Here is a 23,194-nt window from a genome sequence, read left to right as displayed (position 1 = left end):
AGTTTGTCCGGAAAGATCAAAGTGTATGGTTGCTGGACACAAAAAACCTGAAGTTCACTCACTCGTCTAGCAGATGTGCCTATGATGAGTTGTTATTCCACACTAAAGATTCTATTTGATACCATGCTCCACGTTAATTTACCGTCCAATGCCATCTAATTAAGGCGCATTTCAGAAATTTCAGGGAGTATTTTCAGCAATGAAATATTCTGTCCTGATGATGGTCTACATGGCGACTGCCCTTTAGACCGAAACTTCGACACTTTCATCATCTCCAGTCACGTTGCTTTGGCACAAACATACGACCATTCCTTATTAATTAATTTTGGTTGTCTGTCAAATCCACCAGGAGTTGATGTTTTTAGCTGTGAACTGTAGAGAAATTATTGTTTACCTTTGTTCATAACTATTGCTTTAATTCACTTTTTGTATTTGTCTCCCCAACCTTATGTCTCTTGAGTAAATATACATTTTTTTTAATATATTTCTCTTCTCTGTGTGTTCTATTTTTACCCTTCCACTGATTTATTTCAATTGTGCACTAATTTTGATATCCTGTGGATTCCTCTGAGTGTGTTACATTAGTACAACTCACAACTAAGATTGACTACTTTCTTAATCAAGTCCCTTGTAGCATACTTTGACCTTAACCGTGACTGATGAGGCACACCGTTTTGATGGTTAACAGGTTTAAGGGACAACTTAGCATAGGTTTAAATAGAGTGAACATTAGATAAGGGAGAAACAAAGGTATGTCCCACAGCAACATCACAAAAGGTGATAGTGGGAACATGTGGATCAGCCCTTTAAAAAAAACTGAGGTGACTTGAAAAGGAAGAACAATAGTTACTTACCTGTAATCTGTGGTTCTCCAGTATTGGTGTCTTTCATAGATTCACAAGCCTGAATCATTCCCAGTCGTCGGAGTGCGACAGTACATAAAAAAGCAATAATTATGCACATAATAACCAAAAAACCTTTGTAACATAAAACCAGGAAGTAAAGTAGCCTAAAGCTACAAGGGAAAAACTTCCACACCTATGACTATCCTAGTCATTATATACAGTCCAAACTGAAGCCAATCAGGCGACAGCACCCACCAGAATGTTCTCCCCAGAGGCTCAGGCTCTCAGATTTCCTCGCACAAGAGTGAACCAAAGGCATAAGAGCATAAACCAGCCTCTGAGGGGAGGTGGGTGGGTTGCATGTGAATCTATGAAAGACACCAATACTGGAGAACCACAAATTACAGGCAAGTAACTATTGTTCTTCTCCAGTACTAGGGTGTCCTTCATAGATTCACATGCCTGAATCAGAGTAGGTAGCAGTAAAGTAACAATGCTTGTGAGACGCTCTTTGTATTATATATATATATATATATATATATATATATATATATATATATATATATATATATATATATATATATATATACACATACATCATGCAATGAAATACCAATACTGTCATAATCCTGCATCAGTACACTTGTGTTTAACATATGCAGAACAATTTTAAGACATAGAATAAGTATGTCAATAAGCGTCTAAGAAAGAGCATAGTGGAGGAGGGAAAACAGAGGCTCACCTTATTTAAAAAGATTGCAGAGAACAGCTTGTCCCACTGACATATCTGCATCACTTGAAGCCTCCAAACAGTAGTGTTCGGTAAAAGTGTGTCTGTTGGACCAAGTTTCCGCTCTGCAGATTTGATGCTAGATTGTTAGTACATTTTCCTGAGGCACAGCCGGGAAAAGTCAGGAGTGTAGCTTTGTGTTTTAAAAATTGACTACTAATTTTTATGCTTTGTGTGATTTTAATAAAATCGGGTGCTGCTCACCCCACGTTGCTCTCAGTCCCTCCTGCACAGCCACCGCGAACCCTGCAGCCGACTAGGAGCTGTTCAGGGATTCATGCGCCCGCCATTTTCCGTCCTGTTTGGTGGTGACGGTCTAATTGTTTCTCAGACGCCCGCCCCCCTCTTCCCTCTATAAATGGTTACCACTAAACGTCCACGCAGCGGGCGGGCGCAGTGGGCGCGCCGGCGGCGTGCCAAAGGCAAGCCCGTCTGCGCCCGTCCTCGCCAGGTCATCGCCTCTCGCCAATCCCCTTGGTCGATTGGCATCAGAGCACATTGTTTATGACAGAGAGGTACTTTTGTCCATGAATTCTGGTAAGGAGGAGTGTGAGAAACTGACAAACCAACTGGGGATGCCGGGTTTGACCTGCTCAGTGTGTAATTATGCTGTCCAATCACCTGATCGAGTGAGTTTCATTAGGAGCGTGGAGTCCCATACTCAGGTGTCTGTACTTCAGCTAAATGTTAGATCACTCGCCAAGCACCATCTGGAGGTACATAAGCTCATTGAGGAGGAATCTCCTGATGTCTTCTTTATTTGTGAAACATGGCTCCGAGATGAGGACATGATAGGTATAGTGAATCTCACACTCCCTGCGGGATAGTTGATCGAAACTCTCAATAGGAATACTAGAGGGGGTGGAATTGCAGTTATTTACAAAGCCCAATACCCTTGCTCTTTTGTCAAGGAGGATCTATGTGGTAGTGAATGTGCCCGGTTTAAGATTACTATTAGTGTACAATTCACACTCTCGGGTCTGTATATCTACCGACCACCGGGCCCTGCCTTGAAGTTTGTTGAGACGCTGTTGGAAACTGCTACCCCACTAGTGGTGGGATCCGCCAACTTTACCATTCTGGGAGATCTGAATCTCCATTTCGATCAAACCCAGGACCATTCTATCTGTAAACTATTGGCGGACCTGGCCGCTCTCCAGCTAGATTTATTGATGACTGAGGCTACGCATATGGCGGGTCATAACCTGGACCCAGTGTTCTCGAACTTTATATATATGACAGGGGAAGTACCTAAGCCCATGGGCTGGACAGACCACTTATTGGTTAAAGTCAATATGGATATCCCGGAGCCTTTATTGGTGGAGGGAGTGCACAGAGTCCAAAAAAGGCCCTGGCACAAACTTAATTTGGAGGACTTCCATGCTTCTTTAGGGACACTATCACTTCAAAATTTAGCTGACCCGGAGGCGGCGTATACGGCCTTTTGCGACTGGATTTCGAAAAGTCTTGATGCGCTCATTCCTGTCAAATGGACTAGGGGTCGCAGGTCCGTCTCAAACCCATGGTATAATGAAACCCTCATAGCTTTAAGGAAGCAGTGTAAGAGAGCTGAGCGCTCCTGGAGAAGGGAATACAAGGAGGGCGATAAAGCAATATATCTGGCAAAATTGAAGGTGTATCACAAAGCGATCTGTTCTGAGTGTGCGGCCTTCTATGCGGAGGAAATAAAATCTAGTTCGAATTCCACTAAATGCATTTTCAAAATTGTGCAAGAATTGAAGAACTCTAGATCTAGGATATCTAACATATCCTCTGCACAGCAATGCGAAGAACTAGTCATCTTTTTTTATTGAAAAGGTGAATAATATCTATAAGACCTTCCCGTTGCACCCCCCTGGTCTAATTGCTCGTGGAGACAACAGGGTGGGGGTTACCACTTTAACATCTATCCCAGAGATTTCTGGAGAAGAGCTAGTCTAACTTTGCAGGTAAGGGATATCGGGCTCGCCATCCGACTCAATTTATGGAGTCCCTGGTGCACCTTCAACAGCCGATCGGTGCAATACTCAACCTCTCCTTCTCCACTGACACTGTTCCTAAGGCATGGAAACAGGCACAAGTTACTTCTATCATTAAGAAACCTTCACTAGATCCCTCCAAACCTGAAAACTTTAGGCCAATCTCCCTTCTTCTGTGGATGGCCAAGATTGCGGAGGCCCATGTTAATAATGTCCTCTCTGAGCACATGAGCCAAAATAACATCCTGGATCCGTCGCAAAACGGATTCAGGCCCGGCCATAGCACGGAGTCTGCCCTCCTTGCCTCTACTGAACATCTAAGGTTGATCCTCGATGCCGGTCAAAGTGCAGCGCTGATTCTGTTAGATCTCAGCGCTGCCTTTGATACGGTTTCCCGTGAGATCCTTTTGCATCGATTGGAAGGGGTAGGGATCATGGGAGCTGCCTTACAGTGGTTTCGATCCTTCCTTGAGGAGAGATCTTTCCGGGTTTCGGCACCACCGTATACTTCTCAGTCTCACTCTATCGGCCAGGGAGTTCCGCAAGGCTCAGCACTCAGTCCATCTTTATTTAATCTATATGTGCAACCCCTGGCTGTCGTGGCTAAAGAGTGGGACCTGGAACTGGTATCATATGCGGATGATACACAGCTGGTCATTACTCTAGCTGAAGGGCCATCGTGTCTGCCACGAGGTTTAGAGATGGCATGGCGGCAGTAGCCCAGTGGATGTCTGAGAACTGTCTGCAACTCAATGCCAGTAAAACAGAGGTTTTACTGGTAGGGAAAAATACCTCCCTCTGGAACGAACACTGGTGGCCTGCATCGCTGGGTACTATACCAACGCCCAAACCCCTAGTGAAGAATTTGGGGGTATGGATGGATGCCTCACTCAACTTTCAGTCCCACACAAAGAGTGGCAGCTACTTGTGTGGGCCTGCTAAGAGGCCTAAAACCTATCCTGAAGTACTTTGATCCCACAGCTCGCCAGCTTGTAGTTCAGGCCACGATCCCCTCGCGCCTGGATTATGCCAGCGTGCTGCTCCTAGGGGCTAACAAAGCCGAGATCTTGCGACTTCAACGAGTTCAGAATCTGGACGCAAGATCTTTGGTTGGGCTCCCCCGCAGATGCTCCGCTAGAGCAACGATTGGAAGACTACACTGGCTCCCGATTGCGTCGCGGATTAAATTTAAAGCCCTTGTCATGGCATTTAAAATCCTTAAATCCGGGAGTCCGGTTCTACTACGCCAATTGCTGTCTTGGTACAGGTCACCCTTAAGACATCCGAAACAATCCCTTGAAGAATTACAGACTAACTAATTGAATAAAGAGAATTAGAACCATCATGCCGAAACCTTGAAATAGCTGACAAGAACACTTTCAAAGTGGAATGGGATAGGCCCGATCTTGCCAAGTGAAGAAAGAACGGTAAAATGTGTTCTGGGTTTGCATGAATTGGATGTATATTGGCAGATTGACATCAAATGCTAAATCTCTTCAATTTGAGCTTGTATGTTTTAATAGTAGCAGACGCTCGAACATTAGCTAAAACTTCCTGACAGTCCGCAGGAATATTTAGGTGTGCGAATTCAAGGTGTTCAGGAGCCAGGCTGCTAATCTCAAAGATGCCCGGTCCGGGTGACAGATCTGTCTGTTCTGGATGGACAGAAGGTTCGTTATTGGTTGAAATTGTATGGGATCGCACTCCGAGAGAAGGAGAAGTTCAGTGAACCAGAACTGGCGAGGCCATCTGGGAGCAATGAGTATCAGGCGGCAAGGTTGTTTCTTGATCTTGCGGAGAACTCTGGGAACCAACGGAATCGGAGAAAAAGCGTAGGCATATATCTGCGACCAATTCATCGAAAACGCATTCCCGCATGAGTCGTTGTGGGGAACACAACTTGCAAAGGATGGGCATTTGCGGTTCTGGCTGGTCGCAAACAGGTCTAGATCAGGATGACCCCACTCCCGAAAGATTCGATTCAAAGTTGGTTGATGCAGCTCCCACTCGTGATTGGATATTGTTGATCTGCTGAGGGAATCCGCTAGGACATTGGAGACTCCCGGAAAATGAATAGCTGAAAGGCTGATCTTGTGATTAATTGCCCAGTCCCAGATCTATTGGGCTTGTTGAGAGTAGGGCTGACTTCGTCCGTCCCTGCTTGTTCAAGTAATGCGTACTTGTAATGTTGTCTGTCCGAATTACGGCTGAGGTTCCCAGAATGACGGTTCGAAAGGACTTCAGGGTCAAGAAAATAGCTCGCAACTCCAGAAGGATGATATGCCATTGACCGTCATCCCTTGGAGGTGCGCCCCCCATCCCTCGAGGGAAGTGTCTGTGGCTATAGTGAAATTTGGCACTTCGATCAGGAATGCACATCCTTCCTTTACGTTCTTTACTTGAGTCCACCAAAGGAAGGCTTCTCACATCCGAGGAGTGATGTGAATGATATCGTCAAACGATCCAGAAATCTGCTACCATTTAAGGTTGAGCTCTTCTTGCAAGGGTCTCATTCTGAGATGGCAGTTTGGTATCAAAGGGATGCAGGAAGAAATCATCCCAAGGAAAGACTTGAACAGTCGGACTGAAACGCACCTTTCTGATAGCAATAGGCGAGCAAGCTTGCAGATCTTGTGTTGATCTTGTGTTGTCTTTCTTTTGAGCCGAAGACCTGAGTAAGTGGAGTGTCCAATGTGGGTCCCAAAAAGGTCTTTCTCTGTGATGGAATCAGATGAGATTTTTCGAGGTTTATGCAGAGACCCAGTGATTGTAACAGTGACAGACATCTCTGAACATGTGCGCTTGCGGTTGGAAAGGAATTCACCTTGATAAGGCAGTCGTCCAAGTATGGGAAAATTTGAATTCCTTCCAGACGAAGGTGTGCGGCCACCGGTGCTAGGACCTTTGTAAACACACGGGGTGCTGATCGTAGTCCAAAAGGAAGGACTCTGAATTGAAAGTCCCTGCCAGCCACTCTAAACCGTAAGAATTTTCTGTGTCTGGGTAGGATCGGCACGTGAAAATAAGCGTCTTGGAGGTCGAGGGTGGCCATGTGATCCCCTGCCGAAAGGAGTTGAAGCGTTTCTTGAAGTGTTAACATTCGGAAAGATAACATTTTCAGGTATTTGTTGAGGGTGCGAAGGTCGAGAATGGGGTGCCATTCTCCAGATTTTTTCAGTTATCAGGAAAAATCTCGAATAAAATCCAGCTCCCCTTTATAAAGGAGGGACCCTTTCGATTGCTCCTTTTCGAATCATCAAATTTATTTGGGAAAAAAGCTCCTTGAGCAGGAGGTGGGCCTTTGGGAGGAGAGTTTGGAGGAATCTTAATGAACTCTAAAACATGGCCTCTGGCCACTATGTCCAGAACCCACTTGTCTGTTGTAATAGCGGACCAGTTGAGTAAAATTTAGATATTCTTCCTCCAACTTTTAACTGGGGGGGACGGCAGAAATGGTGGCAGGTCTCATTGCTTTTTAGTTGAATCCCGTCCACGGTAGGAGGACTTTCATTTTGATTGCGAGTAGGAGTTACCTTGTTGTTCGTATGACTGCTGCCTGTAGGACTGATATCTTTGATTACCTTGAGAGGATTGGTATGACCTTTGTTGGTTGTGACCTCCTCTATTGGAGAAAGATCCACACCCTTTAGCACCCCGAAAGGGCGACTTGCGAAATTGAAGGCTTCCAAGTGATCTTGCTGTCACAGTGTCTTTTTTAATAGTCTGAAGGGCCTCAGCAACATGCTGGCCAAATAGTGATTCCCCATCAAACGGCATGTCAATAATTTTCGCTTGGACCTCTTTGCGAAAAGATGTTGATTTCAGCCAACCTTGTCTCCTTAGCACTGCCGCACCCGCTATCTGTCTGAATCCAGTGGATGCGACATCCACGGCTGCGTCTATTATTTCCGAAGAGGTACTCTCTCCTCCCTGTAAAATCTTCAAGGCCTCAGACTTGGATAGTTCTGGCAGCATGTTAACGTAGGGGGGAGATGTCCGACCACATCTGCTTGTCATATCTCCCAAATATGGCTAGGGAACTTGCAGCAAGGACAGTCGTCGCTGCCATAGTGGAAACCTTCTTCCCAATAGAATCCAGCCGTCTGCCATCCCTGTCTGGCGGAGCTGTGATACGAGAGGAGGGGTTCCTGGCCCCTCTCTGTACCGCTTGGGCGATGACCGAGTCAGCTTTCGGCTGACCTATGAGGCATGCAGGGGAGTTGTTTGGTGCCTTATATTTTTTCTCTAACCGAGGCAAGACCGCAGGAAGAAAAGCAGGTCCTGTCATGATCTTCAATCCTTCCTTCCAGATGAAATCTTTAATGGGAATGGTCCGTATCTGTTTTCGTGGCTGATCTTTAAAATCATAGAGAAAGCAATCATCCTTCTTTGTTTCCATTGGTATGAGAAACCTTTGCGTCGCCAACTCCATGAGGAGATGAAAACCTCTGATATCTACTGGAGGAGAGTCAACGGGAGCTGGAGTTGAAGGTGACAGAGTCTGAATTTGGTAGTCGTCCCACTCCGTAAGAACAGACCTATCATCCACTTCTACTTCTTCCCTGTCATCGTCAGTGGTGTAAGCATCATGGGAATGATGAGACAGTACTGGAGAAGGTGGTCTTGGAGACCTTAAAGAGGAAGCAGAAGCTTGAGGCATGAGCATTGGTGGAATAGACTCTGCCGATTCAGATGGAGGAAAACAGCGATAATAGTCGTCCAACATGTATTGTAGGTTATTGAGCAAGGCTAAAGTCATCTGTGCTGAGGGAACCATGACAGGAGCTGGAGCTACAGACTCAGGGAACGCTTCTTCCTCCTAGTCTTCCTCTTGTAATTAATAAGCAATTCCGAAAGGCTTCTGGCAGTTCGGAATCTGTCGTCCTCCTCAGATTCCTCTTCGTCCTCCTCAGAGTCTAGTAATTGCTCAGGCAACTTTAATGGAGAGAGAGCTTCCAATGAAGAGCCACGTCTTTGTAGCAAAGGAGCCTCTGTCGTAGGTGGGGCAGAGGAGGCAGTGGCCGTTGTTGTAAACCAAACTTGCCATTCCGTGCAAGATGACAAAAGAGGCGTCGACGGTATCGTCGTCAATGGGGCTGGTGTCAGGAAAGTGACAGTCGACGAGGCAGCTGTCTTCGTTGACTAGGCAACCTTCGTCGACAAGGAGGCTGCCGCAGACGAGGCAGTCTTCGGCGACGAGGTGACTGTCGACGAGGCAGTTTTAGTCGACGAAGCGACCGTCGAGATCTTCTTAACTTTCGCCATCGACGGAGCGTTGATGATAGATGAAATTTCCTTCGTCGACGAGATGGGTCTAACAGAGACAGAGACTAGCGTCGACGGAGATGAAGCTGATGACATGATCATCTTGGGTCTTGGCGACAAGAAGGTAACTGTTGATGTAGAAGTAGCGTCGACGATGGAGCTTTTTTCTGAGGGAAATCTTTCTCAGGAAGTCTTTTTGACGCCAGAGACTTTCCAGTCTTTCTTGGGGGCGTGGCAGGTAGAGGCTTAGACTTTGAAGGTGGAGAAGCCTTTTTTTTGAAGAAGGCAAGCCAGAACCCTTGGAGGGTTGAGCTTTTCGACACCGTTGCCCCAAGAGAAGACAAATCTTTCTCAGCCATCCTCTTCCTAGAGGACATAGATGAACCAGAGGCAACACTTCCCGCTTCAGATAAGGGGTTATCCTGGTCTTTAATCTTCTGTAGCAACAGAAGTATGCGCCCTTCTCTATCTCTGAGGGTCTTCTGAGGGAAGGTCCTGCAAATTTTACAATCTCTCACCTCATGATCCAGATAAAGGCAATAAAAGCACTTCTTGTGGGGAACGTCAGAAAACAGCCGGAACTTCCCACAAGATTCACAAGGTCTAAAGAGAGATTTCTTTGAAGATGACATTCTGAAGAGAAGAAAAAATCCGGAAGAATATTGAAGTACTGAGCAGAGCTCTGGGAAACTCCTTTCACACGAAGTGCGGTAGAGAATCTGAGAGCCTGAGCCTCTGGGGAGAACATACTGGTGGGTGCTGTCGCCTGATTGGCTGCAGTTTGGACTGTATTGCAAATGCTACTTACCAGTATGCATCTGTTCTTGGCATGTAGGGCTGCTGACATTCATATCTGTGCATAGATCGCCGCCTAGTGTTGGGTCCGGATGATTGCACATTGTTGTCCTGGAAGAGTCTTCGAAGTATCACGAGATAGGTGGCTCCTCCCCTGGACTACAGTGCGCATGGGCATCGCCTCCATCCCCAGATTGTTTTTAGCCATTGGCCGAGATGGAGTGAACTATGTGAGTGATGCCCATGCTATGAGCATATATAAATATGAATACTGCAGCTGCTACAGGCGCCGGGGAGGAGGGCGGGCGATATGAATGTCAGCAGCCCTACATGCCAAGAACAGATGCATACTGGTAAGTAGCATTTGCAGTTCGAGGCATCTGGGCTGCTGAATTCATATCTGTGCATAGAATACATAGCAGTCCTCCTATCATTGGCGGCCGCCCGTGCCAGCTGCAGCAGTTTGAAAAAGTGTTTTGAGAACAGCCTGACCAACAGCTGCCTGCTGTTTAGAGTGCACGTCTACACAGTAATGTTTAGTAAAAGTATGTGTGGTAGACCATGTGGCTGCTCTACAAATATCCTCTAAGGGAATGTTTCCAAGGAAAGCCATAGAGGCCCCCAACTTTCTGGTGGAGTGGGCTCTTGGTGGAATTGTGAGAGTGCGTTTAGCCTTAGCGTCACAGATCTGAATGCATTTCACGATCCATCTAGCAATACCAGCTTTGGAAATAGCGTTACCCTTGTGGTGTGAGGCAAACGCAACGAAAAGTTGCTTTGTCTTTCGAAAATCCTTTGTCCTGTCAATGTAGTACATTAACGCTCTTTTAACGTCAAGTGTGTGGAGCATCCGCTCCGCCAGCGATTCTGGGTTTTGAAAAAACACTGGCAACTCAATTGTCTGGTTTATGTGGAATTGAGATACAACCTTGGGTAGAAATTTAGGGTTAGTGCGGAGCACCACCCTGTTAGCATGTACTTGGAAGAAAGGTTCTTGGATGGTGAGTGCCTGTAACTCACTAACCCTCCGTAGCGATGTAATTGCCACTAAGAAAGCCACTTTCCAAGTCAAAAACTGAAGCTCACAAGAGTGCAGTGGCTCAAAGGGAGGACCCATCAGCCTTGTAAGAACCACATTGAGGTTCCATTCTGGAGCTGGTGGTGTCCGTGGTGGAATGACCCTTTTGAGTCCTTCCAGAAATGCCTTGATAGCAGGAACCTTGAAAAGTGAAAGGTGTTGCCTATTCTGGAGGTATGCGGCCATCGCAGACAGGTGAATGCGGATGGAAGAATACGCCAAATTGCATTGGTACAGATGGAACAGGTAACATATGATGTTCTGAATGGAAGCATCCAGCGGGTTAATGTCGTGGTTTGCACAATAAATGACAAACCGCTTCCATTTAGCCGCATAACATGCTCTAGTAGTGGGCTTTCTTGCCTCCCGAATGATGTCCATGCAATCGGGGGGAAGATTGAGGTAGCCAAACTCTAGGACTTCAGGAGCCAGATCGCCAGGTTGAGCTGTTGCGGATCTGGGTGCTGAATGTCGCCATGACTCTGCGTCAGAAGGCTGGGTGTGAGATGAAGCCTTTGATGCGGTACCACGGAAAGTTCCAGAAACGTGGTGTACCATGGTTGGCGAGCCCACGTTGGAGCAACCACGATGAGAGTCATCGAGTGCTGCCTGAGCTTGCGAGCCACCAGCGGTATCAGAGGTGCTGGGGGAAAAGCGTACGCAAATCTGCCTGACCAGTTCATCCATATCGCATTGCCCTGCGATTGCGGGTGTGGGAACCTGGCGGCGAAGCTTTGGCATTTTGCGTTCTCCCTTGTGGCGAACAGGTCTATCTCTGGATGACCCCACCTTTGGAAGTACGGTTGGAGTACCGATGGATGTATCTCCCACTCGTGCATTTGGTGGCTGTGCCTGCTGAGCAGGTCCGCCATCTTATTGTCTTTGCCCGGGAGATGTTCTGCCATCAGGAAAATGTTCCTTTGAATGGCCCACTTCCACATGCTCTGAGCCAGATGAGACAGCTGCGGAGAGTGTGTGCCCCCCTGCTTCTGAATGTAGTACATGGCCGTCATGTTGTCCGTCCGGATCAACACGACCTTGTTGCACAGATGTACTTTGAATGCCTTTAAGGCCATGAAGATCGCCATCAGTTCCAATACATTGATGTGCATCTTCCTTTGTTGTAGTGTCCATAGTCCCTGCACTGTGTAGTGGAGTACATGCGCTCCCCATCCCTGGAGAGAAGCGTCCGTCGTCAGGATAATCTGTGGCACAGGCTCTTGGAACGGTTGGCCCTTGCAAAGGTTTTGTGGATTCCACCAATGCAGAGAGTTATACGCCCGACCGCTCACCAACACTAGGTCTGTTAGTTGCCCGTGAGCCTGAGTCCACTGAAGTGCGAGGCACTCCTGGAGCGGGCGCATATGTAACCTCGCGTGCGGGACAATGGAGATGCAGGAGGCCATCATGCCTATCAACTGCATGAACACCCTCGCTGGAAGCGAGTGCTGAGGTCTGAATCGTTGGATCAGCGTCTGAATACTGGCGACTCTCACCGAATTTGGCTGCGCAGTGGCTGCCAGAGTGTTTATCGTCGCGCCCAGATACTGCCGTATGTGGGCGGGCTGGAGATGGGATTTTGGGTAATTCAGTGAGAATCCCAGATCGTGCAGGAGATGAATGGTGCGGGACACGTGGTCGGCACACTGTTGTTCCGACTTTGCCTGAATGAGCCAGTCGTCCAGATAGGGGTAGACGTGGATGTTTTGACGTCTTAGATGCGCCGCCACAGTCGCCAGGCACTTTGTAAAGACCCTGGGCGCTGTGGTGACCCCGAAAGGCAGAACCCTGAACTGGTAGTGCTGGTCTTGAATGGTGAACCTGAGGTACTTCCTGTGTGAAGGATGCAGGGGAATGTGAAAGTATGCATCCTTGAGGTCCAGAGTAGCCAGGAAGTCCCCCTGCCTAAGCAGAGGAAGAACCTGCTGCAGCGTGAGCATATGGAAATGGTCTGACAGAATGTACCAGTTGAGGGGCCTGAGGTCCAGGATGGGCCTGAGGGATCCGTCCTTTTTGGGGATTAGAAAGTACAGAGAGTAAACTCCTGTTCCCCTTTCTTGCAGTGGCACGAGCTCTATTGCCCCTTTTTGCAGCATGACTATGACCTCCTGCTGCAACAAGTGCAAGTGCTCGGCGGACATAGGACGGTTTTTTGGAGGTATGTTTGGTGGAGTGGAAGTAAGTTCCAGACAGTAACCGTACTGGATAAGAGATTTGACCCACCTGTCCGTGGTGATGGATTTCCACGCGGGCAGGAACTGCTGGAGTCTCCCCCTGACCGGTGTTGTGTGGTCGGGGGGCAGTGACAAGGCGTCACTGTTTGTTGGTGGTGGAGGACCTGGAGCTGTTGTTTCCACGTCCCCTGCCTTTGACGTTGTTGCCCCTGTAACCACCTCTACCCTTGTTGGTGTATGAGGTCTGGGTGTTGCTTTTATAGTACTGCGTGGATTGCGATGCCTGACCCCTTGAGGTGCCTCTGTTATTGGAGCGGCGAAAGGAACCACCCCGAAACTGCTGGGACTGGAGGGCCCCCATAGACTTGGCAGTGTCCGTGTCTTTTTTCATTTTTTCAAGGGTTGCATCCACTTCAGGGCCAAACAGGTGGTCTGGATTAACTGTTTGATTTAATATGGTTGTCTGTATGTCCGGTTTGAAGCCTGATATTCTAAGCCATGCATGCCTACGCAGTAACATGCTAGTGTTTATAGCCCTGGAGGCGGTTTCAGCCACGTCCAGTGCACACTTAATGGAAGCATTGGTGACTAGCTTCCCCTCTTGAATTAACATTTCAGCTCCCTCTTTGTACTGATCAGGTAAGTGCTGCAGAAGTGTTTCTAGGGTGTCGTAGTGCGCCCTATCGTAGCGTGCAAGTAAGGCCTGCGTGTTTGAAATGCGCCAAATATTAGCTGCCTGCGCAGCAATACGTTTTCCTGAGGCTTCAAAGATTTTCGATTCTTTGTCTGGGGGAGGAGCATCACCCGTGGTCTGCGAGTTCGCCCGCTTGCGTGCGTTGGATACGACCAAAGAATCCAGTGGCAAGTGTCCCTTGATGTACGTTGGATCAGTGGGCGCTGCCTTGTATTTTTTGTCAATACGAGGATTGCTGACTCGCGCCCGAGTGGGCTCCCTGAAAACCTCTGGCGCGTGCTTCAGCACTCCCTTGAGCATAGGCAATGTTTTGACCGACTTTTCAGCCACTGAGAAAGTGTCAAACAGAAAATCGACATCCACTGGGTCCGCATGGAGGTCGACATCATGATTAGCCGCAGCTCTCTCAATTAGAGCGTTGAAGGCTGCAGAGTCCTCTGTTGGAGAAGTTTTCGCTGCAAAAAGCTGGGGTTCGTGACCTGACTGAGGGTCCTCAGGGTCGCCTCCAGCAGACCAAGGTTCATTGACCTCCTCTGAATCCGAGTACGCTGGATAATTGTACTCGTCCTCCTCATCTCCGTCACCTTCCCCCGCATTGGAGTGAGCTGGTGAGAGTTCTGGATCTTGTGGAGATGCAGGCTCCATAGGGGCAGAAGTACCCGCAGAGTCCAACTTCTTTTTGAGTGGAATACGATAATGTTCTAACACTGGCTCTGGGGTAATTTTCCTCTTAAGGAGAGAGAGTTTGCCCGTGTTGGCGTCGATGACAACCTCTCGACGCTCCTCGTCCGCGAGTGGCTGGAGCCGAGGCTTCGGCACTACCAATGACGCTTTAGGCGTCGACACCAGCTTCAAGGGCACCCCAGCCCCATGTCCTGGAGCGAAAGCCTTCGGCGTCGTCTTCGGCGGCAGCGTGAAGCGGATCGGCGCCTGCGCCTTGGCCGGTTTCTGTGGAGGCTTCGGCACCACATCCTTCGGTTCGGGAGCCAATGCGTCCTTCCGAATACGTTGAAGGGATTCCGTGACCTTCTTGGTTAAGGACGGGGAGGGCTGGGCCGGGCCTAGCGATTCCCCCGAGTCCGGAATACGGTCGGCGATCGAAGGCACGGTCTTCGGAGCCGACGCATCACCACCCTTGGCCTTGACGACCGGAATCGGCGCAGCCAGAGCTTTATGCGTCGTCTTGAAGCTTCTTCAAGGCTTTTTTCGGGTCATCGACCTCGACTATCTTCGGCGCCGACGCGGCCGCGTCGGTCGTCTTCGCCTTCGGCTTCGACACCGAGGTCTTCGGGTCGGCCATCTTGGCTTGGCTCTTGATGTCGGCGGCCATCTTGGACCTTTTAGGGGCTGAGGCCTCAGGAGCCTTCTGTCCCACCAGTGCGACTTTCACTTTCGGTTTCGATACCGTTGGTGTGGACCCTGACGGCTTCACTTTCGGTTTCTTCACCGGGAGTGGCGCATCACCAATGTCCGTGGCCGGGCCCGGAGGCGGGGCCGAGGGACGAGTATTGAGGTCTTGGGTAAGGCCCGAAGGCGATCCCTCGACCTGGGCCGTATAATGGGCATTGACCCCTGAGTCAGTCTGAGGATGCTCCTCCTCCGAGCTATCCTCCATGGTGGCAATGGCCCCGTCGTCGTCCCCTACCTCTCCGACGACTTCCTCAAATTCCTCGTCCCCCGCGTCGTAGTTTTCATCTTCCGACGCCGGGCTGGAGTCCGAAACTTGTAAGACGGTGTCGTCGGCAACGTCTTCCTCGAAGATGTTGTCTGGCGGGGGCGCTGATAACTGGGCCTGGAGCCTAGCGGCCCGACGAAGCTTGAGAGTCTCCTTCCACCGGAACTTGGAGCAGGCCATACACCTGGCCTCATCGTGGTCCGGCGACAAACACTTGTTGCACACTGGGTGCACGTCGAGGTGTGAATACTTTGAGGTGCACACCGGGCACCTCTTAAATGGAGTTCGTTCCATGTTAAGTAGTCTGGAGCGTCGTGTAGGCCCGTCCGCGCCGACAGCACGCGGAAGGGCAGCAAGTGTTCGGACCTGAGGAATAAACAAACCCGAACGATGGACAATACCGACGCTAATCCTAAAGACCTTTTGGTCTCAAGTAAGGAAAGTTAAACAACTATCGATTCCGACAGAGGGAACCGAAACACATCCGAACCCAATGGCGGAAAAAAACAATCTGGGGATGGAGGCGATGCCCATGCGCACTGTAGTCCAGGGGAGGAGCCATCTATCTCGTGATACTTCGAAGACTCTTCCAGGACAACAATGTGCAATCATCCGGACCCAACACTAGGCGGCGATCTATGCACAGATATGAATTCAGCAGCCCACATGCCTCGAACATAATGCCTAGGATAGTCATAGGTGTGGAAGTTTTTTCCTTGTAGCTTTGGGCTAATTTACTTCCTGGTTTTATGTTACCAAGGTTTTTTAGTCATTATGTGCATAATTATTGCTTTTTTATGTACCATGGGACCCCCACTCCGACAACGGGGAATGATTCAGGCATGTGAATATATGAAAGACACCCCAATACTGGGGAATGGCTGATCCAGTAAGAGCAAGAAGGCCAAAAGGGCTGACAAATTAGCTTTACCTGTAGGCACAGCAATTCCTTGCTGGGACAATGAAAGACAGATATAAAGGATGCCTGAAAAGCTTGCTTCTACAGGTTAAACATGACAGGGAACACCTGGCAACACACTTCTTCTAGGTTACCCAATATAAAGACTTAGTGGAGAGGTGCCAGTCTGCCAGAAAGACTTAAGGAGGAAGTTCGAAAGCCATCAACTGTCGCAGCTCCATGTCCATGCATGGAGGTATGGGTTTTGCGGGCTCTGGTGCAGCACCCAGCCATGCTGCTGCAACAGAAGGAGCAGCTGGATTGGAAGATGAATGCTCTTGGGCAGAATTTCCAGGCACAATACTCTCCTTGCCCATTACAGAGACACTTGGATGACTTGGGCATATTCTGTCCTTAACTTTTTCAGCACTCTGGGCGGAAGAGGGAGGGGCGGAAAGGCATAAAGGAATCCAGATCCTTAAAATAGATGGAAGGTGTCTCGCAAGGAGGACCGGCTTTGGGAACTCTAACGTGCAGACGTTTGCACACTGCACGTTCTCTGCGATGGCTAACAGACAGAGCCAAGGTTCTCACCATTGCTGGAAGATGCCCTGTGCCACGTCCAAGTGTAACTGGCATTGTGATCCACTAGGCACCTGCCAAGGCGTTTAAAGACCCTTCCAGGTGCTGGGAAATCAGGGAGATGCTTGGAGTATTCAGCCACTTCCAGGGGCAAAGAGCCTCTTGGCACAGGACCAACGAACCCACTCTACACTGTTTGTTGCAGTAACATATGGGTGTTGTGTACATGAGAATCTGCACTTGTTCCTCCCTTGATGGCTGGAAGAAACACCTTCAGTGCCAAGCAAACCACTCAACTAAAACTGGTTGATTTGGAGTGGAGTTTCGTCCAGAGACCAGAATCTTCTCTCATCTCCACCTCTCCCAGATGAACCCCGGAACCCAGCAAAGAAACCTTCATCACAACCATTAGGTTTGGGTGGAGTAGGGAGAAGGCCTGCCACCTGTCCAATTACAGTTAAGCAGCCACCACTGTAGATCTTTCGTAGTCCCCTTCGACACATGGATGAAGTCTGACAGGTTGCCTTGGTGCTGCACTGCAGGGACCATGTGTCAACTGGCATGATTCATAAGCAAGCAGCAGCAGGACATATTGGTGGTGCGTCTGCAGCTTTCCCCTGCTCGTATCTTGTAAAGGGCGTTGGTAGATAAACTGCCAAAATGGCTGATCTAGGCCCAGAGAGGTAGTAGTGGCTTTGCTCTCCATAAATTTCTTGAAGGCTTAGTTCAGCTTTGCCCCAAAAGTTTTAAGCCATCGGAGGGTGTGTCCATGATGGGCTGCTGAACGCCCATGGAGAAACTTTTGGAGTGGATCTAGGCATGGCGCCTGAGCACCATGCTGGTGCAGAGTGCCCTAGCCAGCAGTGTCTTGTGTCCAGGCCAGAACGGATTGTATATTTCACAGCATCTTGGCTGTGAAGGATCAGATGCGGTAGGGTATGTTTAATATCCTTGGTAAGAGCTGATAATACTCTGGTGCTCTGTCCCACAAGGTGTGTGAAAGATGTCCCAGGAGGCACAAGGTATTGATGGATTGCAAAGCAATACTGGCACTGGAAAAAACGACTTTGGGAAATTTTTCCATCTGTTTGGATTCTAGGTCAGGTGAATTAGTGGGAAAAGAGCTGCGATTCTAGCACCTGGATGATGTCTGTGCCAACCATCTAGATTGCTAGGTAGGATGTTGTATCAGAAAGTCTGGATCACTGGGAGTGGGCCTGTGCTGTCTAGCCACCTGTCTGTTGACCAGTGGGCAAGATCCTGTTTTTGGACCAGGTATCCACAATCTACTAGGACCTCACTGCAAGGAAGCAGAGCTTCCTGAGTGGTAGGTGCTAGGTTAAGAACCTCTATCAACATGTTTGTCTTCACCTCCTTCACTGGCAGGTTGCGAACTTCAGCTGCTCTTCTGATGAGTTGTAAAGGAGGAATAGACTTCTGTGGCCACAGGATTAGGCGAGTTTAAATCGAAGTCTGGGGAGAGATCCAACTCACTGGCACCTTGTCAGTCATCAAAAACATTGTCCTCATCATAAAATACATCCCCTTCAACATCCTGATCATAAAACTCGAACAGCTTCAGAATAAGTTAAATAACAGTGGAGACTGCAGAGGTCAAGCATATGAATCCGATAAAAATTGAGTCAAGGTCTGCCATCAGTGACTTCAAGGTCAAGGGTCTAGCTTGCAGCATAGGTCTCACAAGATGTGGGATTGCCAAAGATGACTAATAGCCTCCTTCAGATGACGTACCTCATCTGCTGTGGCTGTCCCCCGAGGGTGGACAAGGTTGAGCAGGAGCACCTGTGGAGTCTGCTCCATAGAGCATCTTCAAGGTCTAGAGGTACCCGGGGCATTGTGTGACTGAGTGCCTATAATGGCAGGACGAGGGAGGATCGTCCTTTGATTTCTCGTGTTACTTGCGTTTCTTTGACTTACCTGAACTTTTAGATCTCGATGTGGAGCACTTTTGAGATTGGACCCGGGAGTGGATGCGTGACAGCGTCCTTGACTGGGCCAGGGACTGCTTTTGTGACTCCTTCCTAACCTTGGAAATGGTGAGCTTGGTAGCGCGATCTCAAATGGGCTTACAGACCATCTTAAACACAGCACCAGCATGACTATTTAAGGCAAGCTTTGTTTGTGTCTGTCACCAACATGCATCATTCACAATCAGAAAACTGTGGTTGTGGGTCCCATATCTGCCCACTGAGAGTTTTGACAGAAAAGGACAAGGTTACTTACCCTGTAAGCATCTGTTTGTGGTATGTAGTGGTATAGATTAACATGCTGTGCATACTTCCGCTATCTAGTGTTGGGCCCAGACGTTCACTACTTGTTTTTCTTAAAAGGAAATCTTTGAGTCACAAGGTCTAGTGACTCCACCAATTAGTGATTTGGCGAATGGGCATCGGCTCAACTGTTAAGATTATTTTTCCTCCATTGTCGAGTTCAGACGTGTTGCCCACAGCTCCGGTTCGAAGTCTTGTGGTATTCTCACTGGGTCCTCTGATCCATGCTCTCGTCAGTATCTACAAACAATTCAGCATTCTAGGTGGTTTCCACCATTGTATACCTTTGACTCCGTGTCAAACTAACGGCATCAAGTCCCAACTGCTCAGGTCAAGAATGTTCCCATTGCGGAAAAGAACTCCATTCCGATTCCGTCCTAGTTGTTGGGCCAAGTATCCGAGATCTGACCTCCACATAGTATGCAACCTCTGTTTGTCACCACACCACCATGAGAACTCCTGTTCGGCCTGCCTTGCATTCCGAAACAAGAAAACTCTTCGAAAATGCACGTTGGATCGCCTCTGTCGCCATGACATAAGAAAATATCAAATGTCACTTTTACAACTGCAAGATGGGTAAGACGTACATTGCAGCCATTTCTAACCATGACCAAATTTGCTTCCTACACCTTGGATGCAGGCCATCAGTATGAAAAAGTGACGTGAAAATCTTTTCTGGAGAAACATTGCCCAACACACAGCTTCCAAGAATTAAACTATATATGTGTCACTCACTAGGATGTAAACACCATTCTGTGGGAGCCTTTTGTCTAGAGAATTTATCTTGAGTATCTTTTCTTTATTCAGATCATACAAATACTTTTTGTCCCTTTTATTAAACCTCCACCACCCCACTTAATACCCCCAATTGTTTACTATGGAGGAGGAGATGGATAGGGTCCCGCCTACTTACCATCGATGCCCTTACTTTGGCCCTGCTTGCGCTAGTCATGTCTAGGCTTGACTATGCAAACGCGCTATATGTAGGCATTCCTGCATACCAACTCAGGAGACTCCAGCTGATCCAAAATCAAGCTGCTCGCTTGATCTACCATCAACCTAGAGATCAGCATGTCCAACCTCTCCTAAAAAGTCTCCACTGGCTCCCGGTCTCTGCCCGCTGTAAATTTAAGCTCGGTTGCATCATTTTCAAATCTCTCACTGGTCTTGGCCCCTCCTTCATTTCTTCCTTGCTTCATCCTTATGTCCCTTCCCGTACCCTTCGGTCTTCCCAATTGGCTTTACTTTCTGTCCCCAGATTCAAGCGGAAGAAACACGGTGGTCTTAGGTTTTCTTTCTCAGCCCCGTCTTTTTGGAATTCCTTACCTCTTTCTCTTAGGTTGCTCTCCCCCTACTCCACGTTCAGATCCTCCCTCAAAACGCATCTGTTTACGGTAGCCTACCACTAGTCTCTTCCTCTGTTATGTTATTTTCTGTCTCTCCTCCCGACTCCCTCTGTACAGCGCCAAGAAACCTAATGGTGTTAGCGCGCTTAACAAATTGATTTAACATTTAACAACATCCCCAACCCCTTCTCTAGCCTCTTAATCTTCTAATGACCCCCCTGTCTTACTGTAAAGACCTTCTCTGTTGCTTGGATCATCAGTCTGGCATATGAACTCAATCACGTACATTAGTTTTGCGCAACAGTGTTGTTCAGCTCCTTGGTTCACTGTCCTTCCACAATTTCTTGCGCTGTACAAATGGCAATTAACAGACTACAGTGCATCTCTTCTAAAATGGGAAATCAGTACGCTAAATACCTTGTTTAAAACATACTGGTCTCAAAATTCGTAATGTTTTAGGATTTGTAAGACATATGGAATTATGTATTTTTCCTATCATCCCTTTCATTCAATATGCTGTCCTCAATTTGGAAAAAATAGTCAGATTTTCATCAAAAATAATTTTTTTTATCATTTATGAAATCCACCATATTGGATAATCGGCAGTAAGGGGTCTTGAAACCGTCTCTCTCTCTGCTAGTGCCATTGGACTAACAACATTGGAACAGATGATTGTTCAAAAACCAGGAGTGTCTAATATCCCAATATTTCTAATATACCAGGATGTCTTTTAGCCGATGGAGCAAACTCCTCCTCACCAATTCTTTGTGCAGACAAACTGTTTAATAAGCCAAAATGGTTATCTCAACAGTAGGAATTTGAAGAATGTTTTAACGAGGCATAGAAATACAAATGAAAAAGGTTAGCATTTTTTTGGGGCCAAAACCTTTTCTGGTAGAATGAAGTTTAACCTTCCAAGATTAGGGCTCACATTCAAATGTATCTCTGCCTGCTTTCTACAAAAAAACGCTTCTAATTAGAATGTCAGCACAAACAATATGAAGAAAATATTGTTTCCTACTCCAATTAATCTCTTCAACCAATTTTGCATTATTTCATGGTGTTCAGAAATAACTTCCAATTACACACCTGCAACTTAAATCTCTTCACATTCAAAACCCGTTTCTAGATGCTATCACTTTGTTTAGAAGACTCACTGGGATTCATAATTTATACGTGTTTTTAAATGTGAAGCAGCAATGTCAAATGGCATTTGGGTCACAAGTGGTTGTAGGGAGAAGATTCTTTAAAATAGAAACTATGAGGTCTTCACTTTTTCCTGCAGAGATAAGATGTGCATATTACAAAATTAACAAATCTTTACTTGGGAGTGGGAATGTAATTTTCATTGATCTTGTTATAAAAGTTTAAATCCATATTTTATCATGCAAATATGTCGATGAAAAAAAAATATCAGAAGCCCAATAATGGGTAAAGAAAGAAACTATGGTCATTGTAGGCATAGGTATAACATCCCATTCTGAATTACAAAAACAGATTGCGTAAACGTTGTAAATCTACATTAAAGAGCACTGTGAGAAAACTATTGAGAGTGCTGCTTGTAGTCAACATTTACAGCTGCAAAGCAAAAGTTGAGAGTGGCTTTAAGAAAGGAAGGAGTGGAACAATGTACAGGTTTTTTCCAGTGCTTGGGTATTTCAGAAGTGTTAAAGAAAAGTCATATTTTGCACTTACTGCATAAGTCTAAAACCATGGTAACACTAATCAATTATAAATACTGTAAAAGTCTCCAAATGCGAATTCATTAAAAAAATTAGAAGGCATTTATTTCATGCTCAAACACAACCTACATAGTTCAGTTAAATATTCTCAGTTTAACACGGATGATATAGTTTTTGTGGTAAATGTTTATAGAATGAAAACTCAGTAACCCACCTACTCCAAGTAGACACTATAAAATTCCGGATATTTCCGAAACTGATAGCACCCCCAAGAATTCCCTTGAGTTGTTCATGACTGTCTGCATAGGAAGTAGTAAGTGGTGAAACGTAGATAGGGTAACCAATTGGCTGATCGCAGGAGGAGTTGATCATGTTCCGCAAAGCCTGTTTGGCATTTTGGATGCTCCCTCGTTCAGGGTTCCGATTTCGTAAGAAGACCAGCTCCTGCTGTTGTCCAGCCCATAAGCCTCGTACACACTCCTTGTTCACCTGTGTAGCAATAACACAATGAGCCTGTTACAGATAGTGTGTTTTCAATTAATGTCAGAAAAGATTTGGTAAAATCCCCCCCAAAAATGTAAAGTCACAAACATGAGTATTTCCAGTTAGACACATACAGAGATCGATTAAAGATAGAGTTGCCAACAAGTGCACAGTGGGTTTCGTTAAAACAAAATTCAACTTGGCTAGGTCAACAAGTTCATAGTGGGTTTCTGTAAAACAAAATTCAATTTGGGTATGTCAACAAGTGCACAATGGGAATCTATAAAACACAATTCAACTTGGCTTTGCAAGGAAAAAAAATGGTTCCACTGCAACCCATATTTGTGCTGTTGGGTGCTCAGAACCTTTTTGGAATTTTGCAGGAAACATAGTTGTAGTCTAATAAAAATTGACTGTTAGGACGCGTAAATACTCAAGCACTCTTCCATCAAATATTCGTTTCTTCAGTTACCTCCTGGGATGAATCAGTGGAATTTCAAAACAAAAATATTAAGCAAGATAATGTGCAGAATAATCCAATTCACTTTGGTTCCTCCTTCTGCTCTTTTCATCTACTGGCTGCCTCACCTGCTCAGGTCTCAAAACAGGCTGCAGGT

The 23,194-nt window shown here is 47.1% G+C and overlaps 1 protein-coding gene across 3 annotated transcripts in view; it reads right to left on the bottom strand.

Annotated features, from left to right (window-relative positions):
• PCNX1 (pecanex 1) overlaps positions 1–23,194 on the bottom strand; it is a 580,339-nt gene that overhangs the window by 43,784 nt on the left and 513,361 nt on the right. For all 3 annotated transcript variants that reach the window (XM_086937052.1, XM_086937051.1, XM_086937053.1), the window contains exon 32: positions 22,309–22,583. In XM_086937052.1, the coding sequence (XP_086793178.1) occupies positions 22,309–22,583 (275 nt within the window). The remainder of the gene's footprint in view (positions 1–22,308; positions 22,584–23,194) is intronic.

Source organism: Lissotriton vulgaris, chromosome 9 (genome assembly GCF_964263255.1).
Source record: "Lissotriton vulgaris chromosome 9, aLisVul1.2, whole genome shotgun sequence".
NCBI lineage: Eukaryota > Metazoa > Chordata > Amphibia > Caudata > Salamandridae > Lissotriton > Lissotriton vulgaris.
This window is presented reverse-complemented; position numbering and strand designations above follow the sequence as displayed.